We start from the raw sequence: 17,644 nt of genomic DNA, 5'->3' as shown, positions 1-17,644 counted from the left end.
ATACTTTTGGATAAAACAGGTAATCAGAATTTTCACAGAGAGAGACTCAAAGTTTGCTTTCAGTATAAGAAATCAAAAAGCCAGAACTCCAGTAGATCCTGTTAAATTGATGACCCTAAACAAATATGAAAAAGGGAAAAAACAGAAGAGATAATTTTGATTTGTCCAAAGTTCTCCTTTTATGATAATATTTATATTTTATACATAATTTGCAGATTTACAGATTATATTTACTTCATTCATTGGATTTTATTTAACAAATTTATTTCAGAAACTTTTTTTTTAATTCTATTGACTAACGTGACGTCAGGGCAGCCACGTGCCAAACTTTATCAAAGATCCAATCAAATGTCTTCACAGAAAAATGTTTTCCTTACAGGGGGCTATAATGGAGATATAAATTGACCAATCAAATTACTTGATTGGCTGATTTAACCCCATTTGGATGTGGGGCAAAGCACCACTTTTCTCCAGAGCCCCCTATTGAGTCCTCTCTATTACTCTATGGTTCACTCGCTCTTTCCAAAATAATAGTTGGTATGCGAACTCGTTTAAGCATTAAAAGTATCCGTTTAAAATTTCCACCAAAGATGTAACAACGTTAGATCGCTATTTTGGTAGATGGTAGAAATTGTATTGCAAACAAATGGTTTTACAACCTAAATAATCTAACCTAACTATCAAATTCGATATTTTACCATTTCTCTGCATAAAATAACAATTTTCCATTTAGTAATAATGCAGTGTGTACAGATGTTTTTCATAAAAAGTCAAAATTTCTGTTTTGACAATTATTACTTTTGTTTGTTTAATATCAAGAAATCTGCTGCCGAAGCCCAATTAACACTTTTAAAAACTTATGAACTACTCCGTCGTATTCCAATTAATAGTTTTGCCCAATTAAATCGAGCTCAAAAACTATTATGATGAATAAATGAAAAAATGAGCAGATACAAAATTAATAAAACAGTCGGCAGAAATATAATTTTTGACTTATTACAGATGTTAACTTGTTAAACACCTTTTTATTTCGGTATGAACAGCATCTATTGTATTTGGGAAGGTGTTCAGTGCCAGTACCAGTGTTCCCTGTGTAGTAGGATAGGTAATAAAAAATCGAGAATAGATCGAATTGGAGAAGTTCAAGTGTATTTAAATTTTAGTGACATGTGTTCTCAGTTACAGATAAGTCAGCGCTAGTGAAATGCCCTTTTAAAATAGAAATAATAATATCTTAGAACAATAGCCTTACAATTCCAGTAGTTGAACTCTAGAAGAGCTGAAGATTTTTATTACATTATTACTACATAATTACTCCCTTGTAATAATGTTATTATAATTATTACGATACAAACGACTAAAAGATATTGTTGACTAGTAGTTATTCGTTGATATCATGACATAAACTTAGCTGTCATTACTTATTTTAACTAAATACAAATTAGTCATAGAGTTATAGTTTGTGAAATTACTTTTAAAAAAACTTTATGTTAACATGTTTCGTTGACCTAATATCTATGCGAATTTAGAGTAAAATGATCTTATTGCAACAGAATATATTCCGGATATATTTATTTTTAATTTATCTTAGTATTATATTGGGATTTATTCTATTTACGTAAAAAAATGCCATCAAACTAAATATTCCCCTCTTTTGTCTATTTTTTAAAACCTTTATTAGATATTTACCTGGCAGGTTATTCCTGCTACGGCCCTAGCTTGCGTTTGCCTCATTTTTGCTGTTTCAATCCTCTAAGACACACAAAGTATCAGAATGTTCAACACCGCTGTACAGTCTACTTGCGTCTCATCTTCTCTCGCCCTATCTTGTTCATTCAAGTCATTTTCACGTCAATTTCCCGAGTATGATGAAATAACGCCGTTATGACCACGGCCGGGGCCGAATCACGACTAAACAAATAGGAAGGGGGTCGGTCGACAACCAAAAAACGCCAATTAACCAATTATAAAAAAATCTATTCCAACGCTGATAGGAGTAGCATAATTTGTTTTGTTCTTGAACGTAATGGTGATAAGATACAAGGACAAAACTATCATCAAATGAATCCGTTTTGAACCTGTGGCAAAGCATCAAAAATGGCTCATGTTGATGAACTAATTTCTCGACCTTCGAATAAACGAGCACAATTTAAATCTAATACATTAAAAATATTTTAAAATAATTTTACTGGTTGCCTATATACGAATATTTTAATTAGACAAAAGAACTCTAACCTTACAGTGATGTTTTGTATATAATAGCGTATAGTAAACGTTTTAAATTATTCAAAATGTTAAGGAGACCCCCAACTGCAATTGAATTAAAACTAGATGACATTACAGAATATGAACAGCATCGAAGAAAGGTTATTTTTAGTGAGAAGTGTATATTATTTTTAATTAAATTCTTATATTTCAGATAAAACACGATAAACTTCAAAAAAGTATTTCATCTGATTTGCCTTCCTTTCAAACAGGACCTAAGAGCAAGCAAGAGATTTATAATCGCATTGGATACAACCCCAGTCAATCAACATCCAGTCCATCATGATAGTTTTAGTGTTTGCCTTTATATAAATCTAGTTACTCTATTTGTTAATATATATGACTTAAAAATTAAAAATTAATACTATTGAAATGATATTTATTTATGTAAAGCATTGACACTTTCCTGATATAGGTGTAACATCAAGTCTTTATCATTCCAACTGATTAAACTAAGACTATCATCTTTGTGAATATTAGTCATACTTAAAGACACTTTGCTAAAACCAAGGTGTTTATTATATTTATTTAACTCTGTTGTACCTTCAGTTATGTGCAAACTTTTTGGCTGTTTTGTTTCAAAGGGTTCATAGTTTGGACATTTTAAACATTGACAATATTTATGTAGTCTACGTTTCAAAATCTCATTTTCTGTGATAAGAAACTCTCTTTCCTCATTAATTGAATATCTGAGTGTGTCAGCTTGACCTACTCGTTGCCAAAACAAATCGAGTTCATTTATAAGTAATTCTATATCATCAATATTAGCTCTTGACATTTCACTAATAAAATTAACTGGAAATGGCATTATTTTTTCAGCAAGGGTTTCTAATTTCCTGCACACGGCTGCTACATGTAAAATATGTTTACCCTTTTTTTCCAGGCTCTCCATGTATGATATTACTTCATTATAATTTACAGTAAGACAGTTAAGCTTTTCAAAATCAAATTTCCTATCTTTAGAGAGTTTGTTCTTTAACTTGTTGAAAACGATAGTAAAAAAGTCGAATTCTGATTGTAAATCTCCTAATTTTCTTTCCAAAAACTTTTCTTGTTCGCTTTTCTTTACTTTTAAGCTGCGTATCAATTCATAGGCCTTTCTTATGCTTTCTAATTGATTTCTGATTACCTTTTGCAATTGATCATCTTGAATTTTTAACCTAGTGTGTGCTTTTTTTCTCTCTTTGATACGTTCTTTGTATTCTTCCAGAAATCCGACAGTGCTTACCCATACTTGAAGATGCTCCTGCTCTAAAATACCTTTGATTTGTTGAATAGTTTGTTGCTGTTTAGAATCCTGTTCTTCTAGCTTTGAGAAGTATTCTGCTCTTCTAGTTCTCTTGACGTTCTTCATTTCGGCATTGAGTATATGTAGTATGGTTTTCAAATAATTTTCCTCTTCTGTAACAGAGAGTTTAATCTCGTCCGAATTTTTTTGGTGCTCCTTCAATAAAACTTCAATCTGAAAAAATACTGTGAATTATTAAAGGCACGACAATTATATTTACTACTTGATTTTTGTAGTCCGTATCCAATTCGTGGATTCTGTCTTCGAACATTTGTATAAATTTATCAATCTGTTCTGAGTGGGACTTGAGATTGAGAAAATATTGCTGATTTGCTTTGTCGAGTTCATCCATCAGTAGAGAAATAATAAAATCTTTACTATCAATAACTCTTTCGAAATTATGCCAGGCGAATTCTAAATCTTTTCGCATTTCCACAACTTTTATATTCATCATCATCTTTCTCCAGTTTTGCTCCTGCTTTTTAAGCGTGACATTGCCATAATTAATTTCTCTTTCTAAGTGATCTCTTTTAATTTGTTTTTTGCGCTCTAGCTGCTTTCGTTTCTTTTCTTCTTTCTTGGCAATTTTAAGTTCTTTGCGTTCTTCCGGCGTTAAAGTTATTTTTGGAGACATTTTATGCCCACTTTCTGTCAGATTAGAAAATAATAGGTATCAAGGTAAACTCACACTTGCATGCCTCAGGCAGATGCCATTTTTTTGACAAAATAGCCGCCTATTCGGATTGCTAAACAAACTTAATCTTCCGTACGTATAGGGCGACTCTTACGGGTGATATTCGATTCAAACTTGTACAAATGTGTGATTTTTTGTATTATAACAAATGACATCATTAATAATTTTAGTACAGAATATAAAAAACTTTAAACCGAAAAGAAATAGTAATAATAATATATAATGAATATAATGTTAAAAACTAGAATACACCCGATGAGTATAAGTGCTAGTTTACCTTGTTATGAAAAGTAATCAGCAAGGGATCGTACTTAATAATATTGCTTTATTGTATCAAGATTTACATATTAGGTTTATAATCAAATGACTTATTGCCAAAATGCAGCAAACAAATACTAACTCTCTGTTGTACCTTGATGATATCTGGATGCGGCGGCCTAGAATACTTAAATAGTATTTTTAAAGCTTCGAAAAATAACTTGGATGCGTTCTCAAAATGCAGCATCTTAAGCAGATCTTCGGCTTCAGGTAAAATTTCTTCTAATTTCTGTTAAAAACAATGGTAACAACAAAATAATAAAGGTAACTGTTTGTTAAATGGCTTTTGAAGTTTATAATATCTTACCATCAAAGCTTTTAAATTAGGAAATATACTAGTTGTTTGGCCACAATATGGACATTCTAGGAAGGGATCGTCGTCAGGTTTTACTGAATATGTATAAGGACATCTTTCTGTTTTACATGGTATACGAAGTTCCTTTTCGTTCATCTCTTTATACAGAGGCCACATTTCTGTACAGGGTTGGCATAAGCACTCAAAATAGTAGTTCTGCATTAGTTTACTCTGTCTAATGTCACGAGGATCCATCATATAGAGACAACCATAATTTTCATAAATTATATCATCTGCTTTTATGGGTTTGATTGCTCTAACAATCATTTTGTTTTTCACGTTATATCTAAAAGAAATCCTGTGCATTAAAATTGGTTTATAACCTATTAGTATTATACCTAATAACACTCGGATCGCATGAATGATTAAACATAGCTAAAGTAGGATACACTCCAGCCCCGATTGTTACGCTTTCGTAATTTGCACTGAAAATATTCTGAGATTTTTTAGTTGCGTCTTTATAATTTTGTAACTCGGATATCTCATGTGCATTAAATTGTAAAATTTGAAGATGTCTTAGGATTAAAGCCCCTATAAACACTTCGCAATCAGTTAAAACGTTCATATCAACTTCGCCAAAATATCCACTTAATTTCAAAATATTGAGCAAATATATGGCTATGCAGGTATAATGGACCAATTCTTCCTTTTTTCGGATGCTCTCGTTGCGACAAAGAAAGAAAATATTGTCATAATCGTCGGACCTGAAATAAAATCAACCGTAATAACTAGTTTTAATATTTTTACCATTACCTATAAAGTTTTTTTCGGACTATGTTTTTTTTACAAGAGTCCTTCATGTAATCCTTTAATTTTTTTCGCTTATCGAGGAAAAATTCCAATGGTTTATGCGTGATAATTCTCAAAGCCATCAGACAGTTAACCGACGCTTGGTTTTGGAAGAGGATCTTCTGCCATCCGCATTCCACCGCGTGAAATGTTTTGGCGGACATTCGGCAACAATGTGTACTACAAAAGACGATATCAGAACACCCAGGACATGCTATTGGTAGTTCAACGGAAGTTAAACAATTTTGACAATTGCTAAGAGAGTGAACAGCATCCACTACCGAAATATAAGGCGTTTCTTCAACTAGAATAGTACCTAGATAAAAAAAAAACCAGGTCATTTGAAATTTAACAGACTAATAGTTACACACCAACTTCAATATCATCAATAGCTTTAGCATATCGACCTTGGTAATTATCTTGACTAACTGTTATTTTTGGATTAGCAGCCAGAAACTCCTCTCCACCAAGAAATTTCTCATCACCAAATGAAGGAATTAGTTCTTGCTTCGGAACTGGTTTATTAGCGTGACCACCTGCTGTTTTCCATTTTTCTATATCTGTGAGCTTTGCGTTGCGTGTTTTATCGTCCAAATTGCTATGTTTTAAGCTAGCGATGACTTCTTCGTAAACCTCTAATGCTAATTTTCGATTTTGTAATTCGTCGTAGCAGCGAGCCTTTCGTAGCAAAAGCTTGTAACGAAGATGGGTTGGATAATCGCCAATTTCAGTAATGTAATCAATATCGTCCAATACTCTCCGATATTTTCTCAATTCAAAATTCGTAGCACTTCGATTCGATATAAGTATAGTTAATAACTCTCGATCTTTCACTGGAAATTATCTATATTTAACTATAGTTTTAACTATATATACATTAACGTTATTCTTCTATATAAAAAATCTACATAAATTTAAAGTAACTACATTTACCTGTTTCTTGGGGACATCTTATGATTCCTTTATTGTAGGATTTTAATGCGGTTTCGTACTCCTTTTTCGCAAACAAAGCGTTTCCCTCGTTCTTACTAAGTTCTGCAGCTGAAAAATCTTTAGCATTTTCTTCCGGTAAAGATACCGGAATACTTTTGGCTATATCAAATAGTACTTTAATTCTGGATAGATCATCTTTAGTGCCTTTGAATTCATTTAAATCGTTGGGTTCTAGGCGTGCTAATGCCTTTTCGCAGAACTTTTGAAATTCTGTGATATTGGGTTGCACCATGTTATGCGATTGACTGAAAAGTGGATCAGGTTATCTCTAATAATAGCATTGCAGCGTTACTGTGCTAGAAATTCCCTGAAAAATATTTTCATTCCTTCAGCTATTTTTATTTTCAAATCAGAGCCCTGTCAGTGTACAGGCAACCCATAATACTATAATATATTTTGTTTGTAAATAGAATGACCATTCAGTTTAATAATGGCGTCAAATCAGGATTGGTTTAACGCTAAAATTGCGAGCTTATTACAGGAAGATTTACGAATTTCAACTTTAAGTGAATTAAAGGATCATCTGGCTTCACTGCCACAAGAGGATGCTTCCAGAATATCCAACATACTACAACTGGCATTAGTTTTTGATTGCTTAAACGATAATAATACGTAAGATTAACCTAAAAATTGCTGAGTTGTTTCTTATAAAATCCTGTTATTTTGTGCTAAATATTGATGTTATTTATAGGGAACAGGTAGATTTAGCCTGCGATGTATTGTCATTATGTTTAAGTAATTTAACTCTTGGAGAGAGTACTAACCGATATGGGAATGCTTTAGAACGAGCTTTAATACACCCTTATTCTGCAGTGAAACTTATGGCGCTTAAAGAAATTAAAAGGTCTCTTTTAAACGAAGAAGTTATCTATGCTATAAGCACAAAAACTGAGTTAATAATGAACATCATATCATGTTTAAAAGATGATGATTTGGCTGTAGTTTCAGAAGCATCTGCTATATTGTTCACATTAGGAATAACAATACCTGGTATTAACAAAATTACTTCAAGTGAAATTTTAGTTTGCCTGGATAGTACAATGCAAACAAATGAAATTACTCGTTTGAGAATTTTTGAGGTATAACATTCATTATTAAGTAATTAACATTATTCATTTAAGGACTTTGTCCCTTATTAAAACATTCTTTATAATAGGTTATTATAAATATATCCACTCAAAGTGATTATAGTTTCAAGAAACTCATAGATGCTAAATACATGGAAAAAATTATATGTGATCTTCAAAATGATGATATCTTACTTAAGATGAACATTGTAGAAATGTTATCAGAATTAGGGCAAAGTGAGCATGGTTATGTTTATCTGGACAAAAGTAGATCGTTAGATAAAATTATTTCTATATTGACTGAAGACAATTTGACTATGCAATTGTGTGAACCAGGTATTAACTTCAAATAGATTATTTCAGTTTTATTGTGATGCTTTTCAATTATAGGTATTTTAAAATTCTTTGGACATATTGCTTATAAAAGGCCAATGGAAGTAATGAACCAATATGATATGTTATTTAATAGGCTGTTTATGCATCTTTCTTGCGATGATATGACTATTTTTGGTATATCATTAGATATTATAGGCCACATTGGTAAAACAGCTGAAGGCAAAATAGCATTGCAATCAATAGGTTAGTTTATTTAGCTCTAATTATTTTCCATATTTATTGGTGAATGTTTGTTTATTCAAAGATGAATTTGCTGAATTAAAATAATTGTAATAGTTCAATTTAAGACATTTAACGGACCTAATCTATTCAAGTTTCCTGATTACAGTTTTGTTAATTTGATAATCTCGTATTTATTATTATAATAAACTTTTTTAGATAAAATTGAAACAGCCATTAAGACAGTATCTTCACGTTTAAGTTCCATACCGACTGATATTAAAATACGAGCTCTAAGTTGCCTTGAAAGTCTTCTAAGAGTTACTGACAATAACAATGAAATTACCTCCCTTACTCACGAATGGTACTCATTCATAGGTGCAAATCCTATGGATGTTATCCTTAGATATGCAAAAAATCCATTTTCTGAGCTTCGATTATCTGGATTGGGTATTTTGAATGCATTAGCGAATCAGACTTGGGGACAAGAAGCAATCAAAAACTCTGCAGGTATTTACATAAATATTTAAAAATCTGTTAGTTATTTCCAGCAACATTTTAGGCTTAGTAGAATTTTTATTGGATCGCAACATAGAATCTATAAAAGAATGCAAGGAATCAAAATATGAAATAATCAAATTGCTGTCACAGAGCATAATTTTCGATGAAAACACCTTAGAGAGACTTCAGAACTTTGTTAAGGAAGGACCATTTTATGTTCAAGCTCTAACTGAAGTAGCGATTGAAGGAAATTAAATTTTAAGTGATCTTTTAAGAAAAAAATTGCCTAACAGTTGTTAAAATTACAAAATAAAAATTCGTTAAATTTGAGCTTCTTATTTATAATATATATCTTATGTATTGTGGTCATTAAATGAAAACAAGTTTATATATTGGCAAGATTATTTATAATAAAAAATAAATTATGTACAAGAAAATATTGAACACATTCCTTAAAACTACAAATACTTACAAAATGGTTATGCTAAATGCAAACTATAAACTAATTTATATTTTGATGTATGAATTAGAAATGATATTAGTACCATCGTTATCAAAAGAATACGACATATATGTTTAAATGGATGCTTAATGTATGTATCTAACAATAAATAAATAAATGTTTTCGGTACTTCCTAAAGCGAAAAATATAATATAATTTGATACATCAGGTTAAGTCGTCCTATCTGAAAATTGCTTCTTGTGTGCTACCACCTTTGATATGATTCTGAGCAGAGAAACAATAGGTGCTTCGAAAACTAAAGATAGTATAAAGGACAAACCGAAAGATGCAACAGTTTGCCCTAAAAATATCACCATGGTAATCATACTTCCTAGATGTAGAGGACTATCTGTTGTCATAACCATAGCTCTGATTATGATGGGATGAATTAAGTATGCACAGTACGTCACTCGACTGAAGGGATACAGAATTGGCAGTGAGAGAATTTTATTTACAATTCCTGAAAAAAAAGATTAAACTTAGATCATTTTTCATAAATACAACATAAATTTTATTTGTTAAAAATTATAGCCCCGAAAAAAATTAGTTTAAGTGCCAAAAAAAAACCAATTGAAAATTAACGTATTTAAAGAACAGTGAGCTTAAAACGTTAAATAAATCTTCTGTTGTTATACCCTTGGGACAATAACAAAACTTTATCAAAAATATATAATTTAGGTTATAGTACCGCATAATCAATCTAAATACAGATTCTTGTTTGATATATTTTAATATTGAAGTAAGGGAATATTAATTTGTAATTAAAGAAACTATATTCGACAATATCTACTACTCATTGCATAACAGAAACACTGTCTATATAAAAACATTGCTTGCTTTATATTTTTATTTTGTCAACAATATACATCGACTAGAGAAATAACTAAATTGTGTTTTATTCACTTAGCATACTTATTTAAGTATTATCATTAATAATATATTATTATTATTATAAAAATATCAATCTCTTTGCAACAAATTATTGCTTTTGGTTCAAAATATCCAGTCAACAAAAATTTAATATTGTGGATAATTTATATTCTTTTCTTCTAATAAAATTGGCCTTACTATGCTATGTATTTGTATAGTATACGTTATACTTACTAAAATTTCTTTAGATTTAAATTCATTTAGTAAAATAACTGAATAAAAGGAATCCGTTGAATAAAATAATAATAAAGAAGTAGACATAATTAAAAAATGTCTTACCACCATAGCCAGTAACACAGGCAACTACTATCCATGCTAAACCTAAAGCCCATGCTGAGTGACTAAGCGAGCTATATGCAGCGCCAACCAGAGGAGACAAATTAGCTTCATACAAACCATATACCAGCGACAACAAAAGTCCAGTCGACACACACCATCCTAAGGTAAGAGTCCACTAAAAATAAAACAACAGGATAATTAAACAAATATATTTTAATATTCACCCTTTCCATACCTTAGACATTGTCATCCGGCAATCCTTCTTAAACAAAATCCACCCTGTGCACATTCCAATAAAATATGGTCCCAGGCGTGTCCAGGGTTTGTCATATATTTTATCAAAAAGGGCCATTGGATCATCTGTTCCGGGTAGATGACTGTTGGAATAAGCAATATATCCAGTAGTCATCCAAGAACTGAAGGCAATCAGCGACAATAAAGAAGCAGCAATTTTGAAATGCCTAAAATATGTAAATAAAATGTATTTTTTTAACAAATCATTTCTAGTAAATTAAAAGGATAAGAGTTGCAAGAAGTTAAAAATATTGGATTTACGATAAAAATATATTGAAAAATTTGTTTAGGAAATGTTATATATTTAAATAGAACATTAATAGTCCAGATAAAAAATCTAATTTAATATATTACACTGAATAAACGAAATTGTTGGTTGCCTAAGAAATAGTAATATTAAGTGAGTGAAAGATCAAAAATTAAAAGCTCATAATTGAAAAACCGAAGGATTTTTTATTCTGTAATTATGGCCACCAATATCTCAATATGATTCTTCAGGGTCCTTAAATGTTGAACAATTTAATTCAATATTTTATCACATTAATTAGTCGTTACTTTGTTCAATTACTCAGAAGCACAGAAACTTATACTATTATATATTTAAACATTGAAATATCTATAACTAATATTTCAAAATAATATTCTTACCTAGTAGCTAATATAAGGATAACAGCTCCTATAGCATAAAACTGAGTATCATCTGATATGTACCAACTCCACAGCATACACTGCAATAAGTAGAATAAAAGATACTATAAAAACATTAACTTATTATAATGATATTTACCATTTCATTGACTGGGAACAGTGTGTTGATGTACAACAAATTCCTCCACCAGTAGTTTGGACAATTCTCATGATCCAGCGCTGGTACTTCAAAGACTGAATTCGAATTAAACCACTTCATTGAAACCTCGGTAATTCCCAGAGCAAATAAATATGGTGCTGTAAGCCTATAACATTTTTACATAATGTTTATAACTCTTATGTCTCATATACCTTATAAGAAAATTAATACAGAATTTTGGCATGTATATATTATAGAGTTTTTATTTTTTATTTTACAACCATTCAGTCTATTAATCTATAGTGATTTTCTGGACTCCTCTAGAATAGGAATAGACTCCTCCTAGGAATACTCCTCTAGAGCGGCTCTAATAATTTCGTTTGATGAACCTTCCGGTATGAGAAGAGCCAGCAGTCGGAAGGAGCTAAATGTAGCTGATAAGCTGAATCTTGAAACAATTCGTACTTTAATTCATTGATTAAAAAATAATTTTTTTCTATAAAACCACAAATTTTATCATCCAATTAGTCAAGAATCTAATTCGTCTTTAAATGGTGTATATTTAATTTAACCATAAACCTTTGTAAACGAAAGGAAATGCTCTTATGAAATCTTAAAATGACGTTGAATTTTTAGTTATACTGTTGACATATGATGGTGATTGGCGAACTTATCGAACGATATAGTATTCTAATATTCTTTTAATCACATTTATATTTCGTAAGTTTTCTCCATTACATTTGTATTCATTCTAAAGTAAGTTAGAAATTAGAGTTTCTAATGATTTAACGATAGCCTGATATGGTTTGTCGTCTTCATTATATTCTACGTTATGAAATGTACAGTAGCACTTAGAATTTAATATGATTCGAATTATGGGAAAGTAAAAAGAAAAATAGAAAGTGAGACGCAAAAAAATAATGGTCGAATTATTTCGTTCTTGTGAATATCGCTGTTATTCATGTTATGCTAATGTCTAGATATTTTTTTTGCAAAATTGACTGACTGTGAATGAAATTGGTGTCATATTATCATAGAAAATAAAAGTTTTCTTTTTATCGAGCGGTGAATTGAATATTAATCATTTAAATTTATTTTGTTTACTGAAAAAATGGTAAAAAAATAAAAAAGAAATTTAAAATGTACCTTGCAAATCTGTAGAACATTAATCCCAAAAAGTGTAATAAACCAGCAACAAAACCGTTCTTTCCTTTGGATAGTGGATCCAGTTTTCCTTTTGCGTTCGTTCTAAAATATAAAAATGATACCAACAATCCACTGACGAAGAAAAAGGTATCAACGCTGAAAGCCCCATTAATAATGGTTTGGAAGAAGAATTCCTTCTGTATAATTCTTCGAAATTCCATGTTATCTAAAGTAGAATAAAGCAAACAGTTGTAGTACAATGGCATAGCGGGGGTTATATAACTAAATTACATACCTGAATATTTGAAACAAATTATACATGTGTGACCTAAAATTACCCATATCATGCTAATTGTTTTGAGACCGTGGAGGACCGGGATTGTGTCGCTGCCAACTGATTTATCACAAATGGTTTTCATATTGGCTTTTACAGAAAAGGACAGTATCATTTCTTTTACTATCATTCCTAAAACAAAAATTATCGATCATTTTTGATTCTGCAAAGTAATATCATTAAATATAGCACAGGCTGATTTTGAAGCATTAGAAAAATATTTTAGAAATAGTTATTAATTAAAATCTGAAAGGTAATTAAAATTATTTAAAATGCGATGACATCATAGTTTGTTTAAAATGATTTAATATGTGCCATACGTATAGCAGAACGGCTAAATATACGAATTAAATAAAAACTTTGGCACACAAAATTGAAAATAATATTATATAATAAGGTAAAGAATTAATTAAAAAAATCAGATATAAAGTAGATGTAATATGTCAAAAGGAAAGAATTAATATATTACGTTAAAGATGAGTTACAGCATTTTTATGGAATTAATACTATTGGGTGTGTATAATTTTAATTTTAGATTTTGTCCAGTTTAAATTCATATTCATTATTTAATCATTCATTAAAATACTTTAATTATACATCTTCTTTAATTCTATACGAATTACACTATCGAAAAATGCTTTTAAAGCACTGAAGTCAGTTGGTACTGTTTAAGGCAGCGTCTTATAAGTGGTGATTTCGATTTCAGTTACCAACCGCGTCTTGTAGAGCCTCGAAAGATTGAAGATGCGAAATTGATCAGCTGGATTAACACTCAACGCAAACGTAACGAAGTAACGTTATCATTAAATAGGAAAATGTTTTCTGAAATGAAGAATCTGTCAAATCAACAATAAAGAAATTGTGTAAAGTTCTGACAAATGTAAAAAGGCAACTGAAGAAGGCTAAAGAAAAACAGGATAGTGTATCTGGCAAGGCATAAAAGGTCTGCTTTTTTACGAACTCTTGGAAATTGATCAGATGGAGACTTCTCAATATAATAACCAATAACTTACAGTAACTGAATCGAAAATTGCCACTTAATGGACAAGGAAGCAAGCAACCATGATAAGGCTTGACCTCACATTCCTAGTGACTTTGGATGAAACATATAAAAGGAAGAAAAGGAAAACTTTTTGAACTTTAGATGGGAACTTCTTCCACAATTCGGTATGTTCGGTATACTATATAACATTCTTGGTTACCCAGTCTGTCATGTGTTTCCATCTTTATATTCCTTAGTTAAAAATATTAGACGATGTGCCTGGATCCATGGATGTTTTTACTGTCATTAACCTTTTAAGATTATTTCGCTCTATATATTTGTTTATTTTTGATATTTGTACTTGAGAGATGCAAGGTCATAAAAAACAATGAATAATATATATTTCCAAGATTACGTTTGTTGTTGACTGTTTCTCTATGTGAAACATCTGTGAAAATAAAATTATAGATAAATATTAAAGAATGACAGATAAATAGAAGATTATATAGATATAGTGTTAAATTCTACAAAGTGTTTAGAATTTAAAATAAATATGATAAAATATGTCATTAAAATATTTGATTAATTTAGAATATGTTTGTATTCAGTTTTTTGTGGATAAAGTGAGTGACTAGGAAGAACAAGATATATAAAGTATAAATACAAAAATGTATTAGTAACAATTTGTATTACTTAATTTATTTATTTGTATTTTCAATTATTTGAATATGAATATGATAAAAGGGTGAATGAAAAGAATGGAAAAAAATAAAACAGAATCAGAAGAACATATATCTACTTAGTATTCTGATATTAGATTTATCTGTTATATATTACTTATGTTTTATTAGATTTATATATGACATGTTGATACGTGCTTTATACATACTTATAATTGAGCCATGTGTCGACGAAGCAGAGCTAGAAGCGTTTACTTCAATAGCAGGAAGGCCACCATTATTGTTATCATCATTACTGCTATTTTTATTTACAACATATATACCAGATTTACCTATAATAAAAGAAAGCTTCGTATATACATGATATCAAATTGTCGAGAATTAAGAAAGTTCAACATTTGTTGAACAATTGCTTAAACTAATTTAATTAAAAATGTTATTAAAAATAAAACAAAGTTAAATTAAAAATTAATTTCAAAATTAGTAATAATTGGGTAATTAAGAATTCTTGGAAACGAGCTTTGCTTTTATATTCCTGATATTTTATTTCGTTATATATTAAAAACCAGCGAATATCGAGCGACATGAGAATCGTCCTATCGCCTTGATCACTTCTGATAGCAAACTTTGATTTATTAAAATTATTTATTAATAAATTTAGTTACTTTAGGTAATACGAATTATTTATAGCAATATGCCGTTTTATATATTGGAATTATAGAAATAGAAAGTAATTATTAGGAGTTGAATAGTATATATTAATTAATTAAATCAAATGCTTAAAATTTTTCTTGCACAAAACAAATTCTATTTATATTTATTTTATATTCATTTTATGTTTCCTAAAACTTACATTGTCGAGGCAGAAATATTGAATGTACACTGATTTAAATTACAAGGGTACTTTAATAATGTACCAAGAGGTACTTGCGTGTATTTTGATCAGCGGTATTAAATGGTGAAGAAATGATTTATCAATGCAAATAAGTATTTAATAAGATGGTTTTGGCACTTGCCTACATAAAACAATAGTTTTCAGTTAATGTTATTGAATTACTCAGTGTATGTAGAGGCTAATCATGAAACGTCTCAAAATTATATTTTCGGAATCTGCTGCTGTTTTGTTTTTTTATTGAAGGAGTCTATCAATATCGATCTTACTTTGAATGATTTAAAAGTGGTGATTTTGATGTCAATTGCAAAGAATAGCCTAGAGGATCAAAAAAGTTTGTCATGGCAAGAACAGTTAATTGATCAACTAGGTCCAGATTTTTAAGAGAAAGATAGGGGGGTGAGTCCAGGAAAACCATTCATATCGATACCGAAGCCGAATATTCAAGTCTTGCATATTATGAACTAACAAATAAAATCAAACTGTTATTGCAGATATCTACCGACGTTAATTGAATAAATTGAACTACGTATTGTTGCAAAAAGGCCAGCAATAGTAACAGACGCACAATCATCCTCTCAAACAGGATATACTGTTGTGGATCGCGAAGTTATATCGGACCCAGGGTACTCAGCAGGCTAATGCCTTCTGATTATCAATACATCGCCATGTTGTCAGAACGACGGAAAAAGTTATATAAAATGATGGAAAATATTTTGATTAACATTTTATCAAATTTTCTCAATAAGTGACTTTTTAACATATAATACATGCCAGCACTTAATATTAATTTAAAAAAGTCTCAAAGATCAGTTATTTTACAGCAAACATAATATATTGCGTTAAATTGTTGATTTCAAAGCAAAAACGTAAATAATTGAATAGCCGCCCAATAAAATCAGTTCGCCCAAGAAATTCTTCAATAAAACTTTTCATTCAATTCACTCAATTTATACCAATTTTTTTTATTTGCTAGTATTGATCAAGAGAAAATTGAGAAGTGAAAAAACACATTTCTTAAAGCATATATAATCCGTGTCAATTTTAAATGAAGTAGTTTTAAAATAGATAAAACAAGAATAAAATATATATATTATTTGAATGACAAATTTAAAACTATAGATGACTTGATGTAAGCAAAATAAGGCACTGATAAAACTGCACGAACTTCATAGTCAATCCATTAAGCGTTATTCTAGACAATTTGATATATTGCGAATAGTGATAACAGAAGAAATAACAACTTACCGTTCGTAGATCTTAATGTGGGAACAGAATAGCGCGCTGTAATAGTAGCAACTTTTTTACATTTCTCGTGCTCTAAATAGTAATCGAATATGGTTCCAAGAGTCAGCATACATAACATTCCAGCAGTGACGACGCTAAAATTAAAACAATACGTGCCTTTCTTTCCAAATAACTTTCATCTTTTGAGTTAACTTACCACAAGATGATGAAGGTTGGGTCCTGTCCCATGCTGTATCTATTGTGCCTCGAGCGGACTTTAAGAACATCAACAGAGATATCGGTAGAAGCTGATGAGGTGTGTTCTAGAATCGTCTTTACGTCATCATTCGTACAAGCAAATGGTAAACATAACCCGAGATGCATAATTTTTTCCTATAAAATCAAATAATAATGTTTAATATCAAAATATGTTTTCACGTGTTAAAATATAAAGTTGCCTTCAATAAGTTAGGTGCTAATTTTGATTAGCCATATCTGTTGGTAAAAATGAGATGTACCATTGTATTGGGTAGATAGTTTGTTGGTTTTGACCTTTCTATATATAAAATAACAGTTTTAATTAAAAAAAGTCAAACATTCCAACGCTATGCATGGAACGCTTAAGACGGTTTTTTCGGCATTCATTGTCTTTATTCTTTGATTTAGAGAAATCTGCTGCCGATGCTAATCAAACGCTTTCAGAAACCTATGGTGATGCTGCTTCATGATGCAATTGTCAGTTTAGCTTGCGCTGATTTAAAACTGG

General features: G+C 30.3%; 6 protein-coding genes across 7 annotated transcripts in view; 2 read left to right on the top strand and 4 right to left on the bottom strand.

The window, feature by feature from the left end:
* The window catches only part of LOC143191182 (putative peptidoglycan muropeptide transporter SLC46), a 70,996-nt gene extending 69,129 nt beyond the window's left edge, over window positions 1-1,867 (bottom strand). Inside the window, exon 1 of one of the 2 annotated variants that reach the window (XM_076395998.1) lies at window positions 1,690-1,867. In XM_076395998.1, coding sequence (XP_076252113.1) covers window positions 1,690-1,734 — 45 coding nt within the window. In that variant the 5' untranslated portion in view covers window positions 1,735-1,867. The remainder of the gene's footprint in view (window positions 1-1,689) is intronic. The other variant, XM_076395999.1, reaches the window with a different exon arrangement.
* A 368-nt stretch (window positions 1,868-2,235) lies between these two features.
* LOC143191188 (anaphase-promoting complex subunit CDC26) lies at window positions 2,236-2,638 on the top strand. The gene is made up of 2 exons (XM_076396008.1): window positions 2,236-2,366; window positions 2,420-2,638. The coding sequence occupies exons 1-2, from the start codon at window positions 2,292-2,294 to the stop codon at window positions 2,549-2,551; spliced, it is 207 nt and encodes a 68-aa protein (XP_076252123.1). The 5' UTR covers window positions 2,236-2,291; the 3' UTR covers window positions 2,552-2,638.
* On the bottom strand, window positions 2,509-4,234 carry LOC143191183 (dynein regulatory complex subunit 2). The gene is made up of 2 exons (XM_076396002.1): window positions 3,777-4,234; window positions 2,509-3,727 (listed from the first exon to the last, which is right to left on the bottom strand). The coding sequence occupies exons 1-2, from the start codon at window positions 4,185-4,187 to the stop codon at window positions 2,645-2,647; spliced, it is 1,494 nt and encodes a 497-aa protein (XP_076252117.1). The 5' UTR covers window positions 4,188-4,234; the 3' UTR covers window positions 2,509-2,644.
* A 321-nt stretch (window positions 4,235-4,555) lies between these two features.
* On the bottom strand, window positions 4,556-6,990 carry Smyd4-3 (SET and MYND domain containing, class 4, member 3). The gene is made up of 6 exons (XM_076395997.1): window positions 6,643-6,990; window positions 6,081-6,542; window positions 5,674-6,025; window positions 5,259-5,624; window positions 4,873-5,206; window positions 4,556-4,794 (listed from the first exon to the last, which is right to left on the bottom strand). Exons 1-6 carry the CDS (start codon window positions 6,932-6,934, stop codon window positions 4,588-4,590), a joined length of 2,013 nt encoding a protein of 670 aa, XP_076252112.1. The 5' UTR covers window positions 6,935-6,990; the 3' UTR covers window positions 4,556-4,587.
* Window positions 6,991-7,109: 119 nt separating this feature from the next.
* On the top strand, window positions 7,110-9,155 carry LOC143191184 (26S proteasome non-ATPase regulatory subunit 5). Its single transcript, XM_076396003.1, has 6 exons — window positions 7,110-7,314; window positions 7,394-7,781; window positions 7,859-8,105; window positions 8,160-8,348; window positions 8,544-8,834; window positions 8,887-9,155. The coding sequence occupies exons 1-6, from the start codon at window positions 7,133-7,135 to the stop codon at window positions 9,078-9,080; spliced, it is 1,491 nt and encodes a 496-aa protein (XP_076252118.1). The 5' UTR covers window positions 7,110-7,132; the 3' UTR covers window positions 9,081-9,155.
* Window positions 9,156-9,215: 60 nt separating this feature from the next.
* The window catches only part of LOC143191180 (nose resistant to fluoxetine protein 6), a 59,969-nt gene continuing 51,540 nt past the window's right edge, over window positions 9,216-17,644 (bottom strand). Inside the window, exons 4-13 of the mRNA XM_076395995.1 lie at window positions 17,096-17,271; window positions 16,900-17,033; window positions 14,969-15,091; window positions 13,059-13,229; window positions 12,764-12,989; window positions 11,618-11,783; window positions 11,479-11,558; window positions 10,772-10,997; window positions 10,537-10,711; window positions 9,216-9,787 (exon numbers count right to left, since the gene is read on the bottom strand). Coding sequence (XP_076252110.1) covers window positions 9,498-9,787; window positions 10,537-10,711; window positions 10,772-10,997; window positions 11,479-11,558; window positions 11,618-11,783; window positions 12,764-12,989; window positions 13,059-13,229; window positions 14,969-15,091; window positions 16,900-17,033; window positions 17,096-17,271 — 1,767 coding nt within the window. The 3' untranslated portion in view covers window positions 9,216-9,497. The remainder of the gene's footprint in view (window positions 9,788-10,536; window positions 10,712-10,771; window positions 10,998-11,478; window positions 11,559-11,617; window positions 11,784-12,763; window positions 12,990-13,058; window positions 13,230-14,968; window positions 15,092-16,899; window positions 17,034-17,095; window positions 17,272-17,644) is intronic.

Source organism: Rhynchophorus ferrugineus, unplaced genomic scaffold, assembly GCF_030347505.1.
Source record: "Rhynchophorus ferrugineus isolate W39M unplaced genomic scaffold, kcgeb_rfMv2 rfM2, whole genome shotgun sequence".
NCBI classification, from domain to species: domain Eukaryota; kingdom Metazoa; phylum Arthropoda; class Insecta; order Coleoptera; family Curculionidae; genus Rhynchophorus; species Rhynchophorus ferrugineus.
Note: the sequence above shows the minus strand (reverse complement) of the source record. Positions and strands in the feature narration are given on the sequence as shown.

Excerpts from the sequence above, each read along its gene's own strand:
- LOC143191188 (XM_076396008.1), top strand. The coding sequence starts at position 2,292 with ATGTTAAGGAGACCCCCAACTGCAATTGAATTAAAACTAGATGACATT. Across the intron at positions 2,367-2,419 it reads ATGAACAGCATCGAAGAAAG|ATAAAACACGATAAACTTCA; the intron begins GTTATTTTTAGT and ends CTTATATTTCAG.
- LOC143191183 (XM_076396002.1), bottom strand. The coding sequence starts at position 4,187 with ATGTCTCCAAAAATAACTTTAACGCCGGAAGAACGCAAAGAACTTAAA. Across the intron at positions 3,728-3,776 it reads ATACGGACTACAAAAATCAA|ATTGAAGTTTTATTGAAGGA; the intron begins GTAGTAAATATA and ends GTATTTTTTCAG.
- Smyd4-3 (XM_076395997.1), bottom strand. The coding sequence starts at position 6,934 with ATGGTGCAACCCAATATCACAGAATTTCAAAAGTTCTGCGAAAAGGCA. Across the intron at positions 5,625-5,673 it reads GTCCGAAAAAAACTTTATAG|GTCCGACGATTATGACAATA; the intron begins GTAATGGTAAAA and ends ATTTTATTTCAG. Across the intron at positions 5,207-5,258 it reads TGCGATCCGAGTGTTATTAG|ATATAACGTGAAAAACAAAA; the intron begins GTATAATACTAA and ends GATTTCTTTTAG.
- LOC143191184 (XM_076396003.1), top strand. The coding sequence starts at position 7,133 with ATGGCGTCAAATCAGGATTGGTTTAACGCTAAAATTGCGAGCTTATTA. Across the intron at positions 8,349-8,543 it reads AATAGCATTGCAATCAATAG|ATAAAATTGAAACAGCCATT; the intron begins GTTAGTTTATTT and ends AAACTTTTTTAG. Across the intron at positions 8,835-8,886 it reads AGCAATCAAAAACTCTGCAG|GCTTAGTAGAATTTTTATTG; the intron begins GTATTTACATAA and ends GCAACATTTTAG.